Source organism: Portunus trituberculatus, chromosome 50 (assembly GCF_017591435.1).
Source record: "Portunus trituberculatus isolate SZX2019 chromosome 50, ASM1759143v1, whole genome shotgun sequence".
Lineage (NCBI taxonomy): Eukaryota > Metazoa > Arthropoda > Malacostraca > Decapoda > Portunidae > Portunus > Portunus trituberculatus.
Genome location: NC_059304.1, coordinates 14,638,893 through 14,643,892, shown reverse-complemented (window position 1 = coordinate 14,643,892; position 5,000 = coordinate 14,638,893). Strand labels below are relative to the sequence as shown.

At 44.9% G+C, this 5,000-nt stretch overlaps 1 protein-coding gene across 1 annotated transcript in view; it reads left to right on the top strand.

Annotated features, from left to right (window-relative positions):
* Positions 1–3,703: 3,703 nt before the first annotated feature.
* Positions 3,704–5,000, top strand: part of LOC123500055 (crustacyanin-A2 subunit-like) — an 11,136-nt gene continuing 9,839 nt past the window's right edge. The window contains exon 1 of the mRNA XM_045248680.1: positions 3,704–3,998. Coding sequence (XP_045104615.1) covers positions 3,960–3,998 — 39 coding nt within the window. The 5' untranslated portion in view covers positions 3,704–3,959. The remainder of the gene's footprint in view (positions 3,999–5,000) is intronic.

The window sequence follows — 5,000 nt, the reverse complement described above, 5'->3', positions numbered from 1 at the left end:
CTTTGAAGGGAAACTTGAGTCTTTGTGTCTCCAAACAAGTGATAAGTTCCGAGGCGTTTTTCCCTGCCCTCTCTGACCCAGCCGCCCACCTATATCTATACGAACCTTCGACCGCCCACCAGTACTCTCCGCCGCCCACCTACACACTCAATTGCCCATGCAGACACCACGACACCCATTTATTTACTTTTTTTTTTCACAGTAAATCATTTCTTGGTTTACACACAGTCTAACACTCTCAAACAGCCTTCCCATCCTCACTACACTTCTCTTTTTCCCCAACTATTAAATATGGTTAAAAATTACACCTTCATTCTCTTCATCGTTATTTATTTTCCTTGCTGATTCCCTTCCTTCTTTCCTTTGTTACGGCCCGCCCGTAACATACTCCACTACCATCACCTCCCCCAGCTTGCTACCTCGTTCGCCACCTCTCCACCTCCCCTCCACGCCACCGTCTCATGAAGCCCCGCTCCTGTCCCGAAGTAGGATTCGCGCGGCCCCATTCGACTCAAGCGGAAGTGTTAAGCGAGCTCTCTGATTTTTGGAAAGCAGTCGAGGTCAAGGCCTCAACCAGTGAACACACCGCCTCTTGGAATACCGTGGGATCCACATCACCCAGCACTTCACCACTGTGACAACTCATAAGTATCACTTCCCCTCGTCCCGTTTTTTCCATATTGCCTCCTTATAGGATTAGTATTATTGTTAAGTTCCGTTCTTTAGGGTTATATTTATTTGTTATATCTATGTGTGTACGTCAGTTTCATGTGTGTTTTGTTATTGGGTTATCAAATAGCTTCTTAAGTGCCCCTTTGCATATCCTCACCAGTTGAACCTGCAGTGTTTTTTTATTGTTATTGTTCACCGGCTCCCCGATGCCAATCTTACCCATTTAACCGGTGAACGTAACACCTTCTTCCTTCAATTTATTTTGTTCCTCTTCCTCCACATTCTTGTTATTGTTCTTATTTTCTTATTTCCTCCTCCTCTTCACTCTCTACATTAATATATACATCCTCTTCCATAGTGAGTCTTTGTCCACTAATGCAGTAAGTGTAGTGTAATGTAGTAAAAAGTTATACAAGCAAGAGGGCAAATCTATGATCGAAATTCCGTATAATTCCTCCTTCTTTACATACTTTGACACTCCCTTCTCTAGACACAAGCCCACTGCCACGCACACTTGTAAACTCCCTTACACAACAAAGGGGAAAAAAAAAGAGAATGAGAGAAACCAGGAGTCCATTTCCGTGTGTAGGTAAGTAAATCACTGTCCTGACAACAGCTATAATCACCGTAATGCTGCGACCAACAAAGCCCTTTTCTCTCTCATGCCTCGAGGCTAAACTGTGACCCATACTCGCCTTCGATCAGCTGTCCTTTTTTCCCCTGTTCTTTTCCTTTTTTTCTTCCCAAGGCTCTTATTTCTGGTCAGATTCCCCCTCCCCCTCTTTTCCCTAATGCTGGTAGTACTGCTGGGGTCATCTCTTCCATTCACCATCCTCACAATAACAAGGTGAGGGTCACTGCCGCTGGTTGAGAGAGAGCGCATTTCCTGTTCTGTAATTAACTCGTATCATTTCCTCCTCTGTAATCATCGTCTCACGGCCACACGGAAACCTTCACGTGGAAAGGTTTGAAAAAATGAGCCAGAAACTTTGCTGTCACAGGTTTAGTATTTGTACCTCATAGACAGTGTTTGGTACTTATCTGTCTATCAAGTAAGTGATTTCAGTTGATCTTCACAAATTCTGAGATGCGGTTTACTGGAAACATATCAACAAAAACGGAAGATGATGTTGTCAGGATATAAACACTAACTGGATACTGGTTACTATTTACATAAGTTACACATAAACCGTTTTCTTTGACTTCGTCTGAGAAAAACCCTCACTTATAAAATTTTGGGAGACTTTACTAATTCTAAATTGAAATAGAAGCAGCACGAACAAATCATACTCACAAAAAAGAATACAAAAATCGAGCATGCGTCATCACCTGGGTTGAGCACTCACGTAATTGCCTTCATTAAAAACAACTGGAACACAATTAAAAGTGAAAGGTTTTGCTCACGTAGCCTTCACTTTCTTCCGTGTCCACGTGACTTTTTCTCTCCAGATTGAGAAGAGAAGATCCTTGCCAACACTTCCTTGTTCCCAACGAGAAGGTTGTTATTGTTCTGCTCTTTTCACGATGGCCTTTTAACGTACAATTACTGCACCATATATTATAAAACACTATGATATCATTCTTTAACAGTATCACGTTGGCAAACCATTTTCATCGCCAGACACCTTGAAAACTACTTTGTAATCATCTCTTTACAAACAGCTCAGCAGAAAGCATAACAATTTGACTCATCACCTTTACTGACAGCGCTGAAAGATACAGGTACTAAGTTTGGCTGTCCTCGTGTTCTCGCTGGCAAGGATTCTCAGTTTTCTCATCACGGTTTCCTTGTGCCCAGGTGCTCCTTCAGAACAACGGTACCGGCCGCCGTCACTAGCTCGTCGCACCGCCGGGTCTGGGTGACTGTTTCCCAATACATACAGTTGCATCGTCGAGCGAGGGAGGGATAAACTTACGGTATACTACAACCTCGTTTACCGTAAGCTTCCCCCAGGCTATGTTTCCCTCACTTAAACCTTATTGCACTGAAAATCTACCATAATAATTCACTACTGGGTTATGTTATACTAAACCGGGGAAGTGAAAAAAAAAATAATAATGATAGTAATGAAAATGTGGTTAGTTCAGAGAGAGAGAGAGAGAGAGAGAGAGAGAGAGAGAGAGAGAGAGAGAGAGAGAGAGAGCACAGACAAAGAACACACTGAAACAGGTGGGGGAAATTACTGCAAATCTTGGGCCTCCTACGTTTTGGTCTGTAACGTCATCACGGTGAGTCTGTAACTTGGTTGGGACTTTCTTGTAGCTGTGAGTGGGATATTTGTAATGGTGGTGGTGGTGGTGGTACTGGTAGTGGTGGTGGTGAAGGAAGGTATGTAAACAAAGTAAAGCTCCATAAGTGAGATTTTCCATTATATAATCACAATAACAATCTTAAACTTCAGTGTTATCTCGTCATTTTGATCTGGTACCCCACTCGCCCACCCACCATCCCACCTACCACACAGATGTATAAATAGATAGACAGATAGATAATGCACACACACACACACACACACACACACACACACACACACACACACACACACACGGCGCGGCGAGGCAAATGGGCAAGCCTCTTAATGTGTAGATTCTGTTCACCTAGCAGTAAATAGATACGGGATGTAACTCGAGGGGTTGTGGCCTCGCTTTCCCGGTGTGTGGAGTGTGTTGTGGTCTCAGTCCTACCCGAAGATCGATCGATGAGCTCTGAGCTCGCTCCGTAATGGGGAAGACTGGCTGGGTGACCAGCAGACGACCGAGGTGAATTACACAAACACACACACACACACACACACACACACACACACACACACACACACACACACACACACACACAGGGAGATGAACAGACGGCATTCACATAAAATTTTCTCCCACCGCCTCTCTGCGCACCACTCTCGCTCCTTTCACTTGATCCACGGCCATGCTCATCACCAACCACCCCTTCCTTTCCACCAGCCTTCTTCCCTGTCAGTCTCCCCCATGCATTCACCACCACCACCACCACCACCACTACCACTACCTCCACCACCACCACCAGGCCAGTGCACCAACACCTAGTCCACTTCATTCAGTCCTCCGACCTCCACTTGAGTGCACTGCCGCGCGCCGTTCCCCAGCCAGTCACGCTACCCACCATGCATTAGTGACACCAGTGGGCCAGAAATAACTAGGATCCGGACTTATTCTCAGTAGGATTTTGAGGTGTTATGGACAGCAGTGTGTGGGAGTGTGGAGTGTGGGAGTGTGAGCAGCTGCTGGTCTGAGCGCAGGGCGTCCACAGTGTCATGTTTGCCTCTAAGTGTGACCTGAAGACCAATATGACGGTAAAGTATTATTTTCTCTACTATCACTACAACTTCTACTGCTAAATTGGTGGCAGTGGTGATGGTTGTATCAATGGTAGTAGTAGTAGTAGTAGTAGTAGACTACTACGACTACTACTACTACTAATAGTAGTAGTAGTAGTAGTAGTAGTAGTAGTAGTAGTAGTAGTAGTAGTAGTAGTAGTAGTTGTTGTTGTTCTTATAATAGTAGTTGATGTTGTTGATAATCTGATACTAGTATAATTAGCAATAGTATCAGGTTATCGTCAACATGAACAATAATCTAAGTTTTTTTTTTAAGATAACGTATACAATATCAACTGAGAATTAGAAGCTTATAAATATCCCTGCCCACGCTATACTCCAGGCGGGCAGTGCAAAGGCGGGACGGGCGTGAATGTAGCCTTTAACCTACTGTGAGTGTTACTGGTCACAAAGGCGCGTTAACTGTACCACCACGGGGACACCACACACTGCATTTCCCTTCTCCCCTTCCCCCCTTCCCCCTACCTACCAACACCACCCATCTTCCGAAAGGGCACTCACCGAGGCCACCCAGGATTCCTCTCACCTCAAGCCAACCCTCAGGCTATCCCGATCCAGTTCATGTCCTCTCTTCCTCCTCCTCTTCCGTGAAACTATCCCCCTTCTTCCTATTACCTTATCTTCGGTTCATCTATACTCTCTCTCTCTCTCTCTCTCTCTCTCTCTCTCTCTCTCTCTCTCTCTCTCTGTGACCTCGTTCTTTGAGTCACCAAACCCTACATTCCCCTTCCTCAATTGCAAAGTCAATTTCTACGGGCCCTTTCACATGAGCCTTGGTTTGGCAATCGAGTGCCTGTGCCAATTTAGCGAAGGACAGCCGTGTGTTATTTTAGGAGCTTAATTTCTCACGTGTAAAATCTTTATATCATGGCGTCACACTAACAGAGACAAAGAAAGGAACGAAGTGAAGCAATGTGGCGAGAGGGAAAACGAGAGTAAAACCGAGAAAGTGGGGAA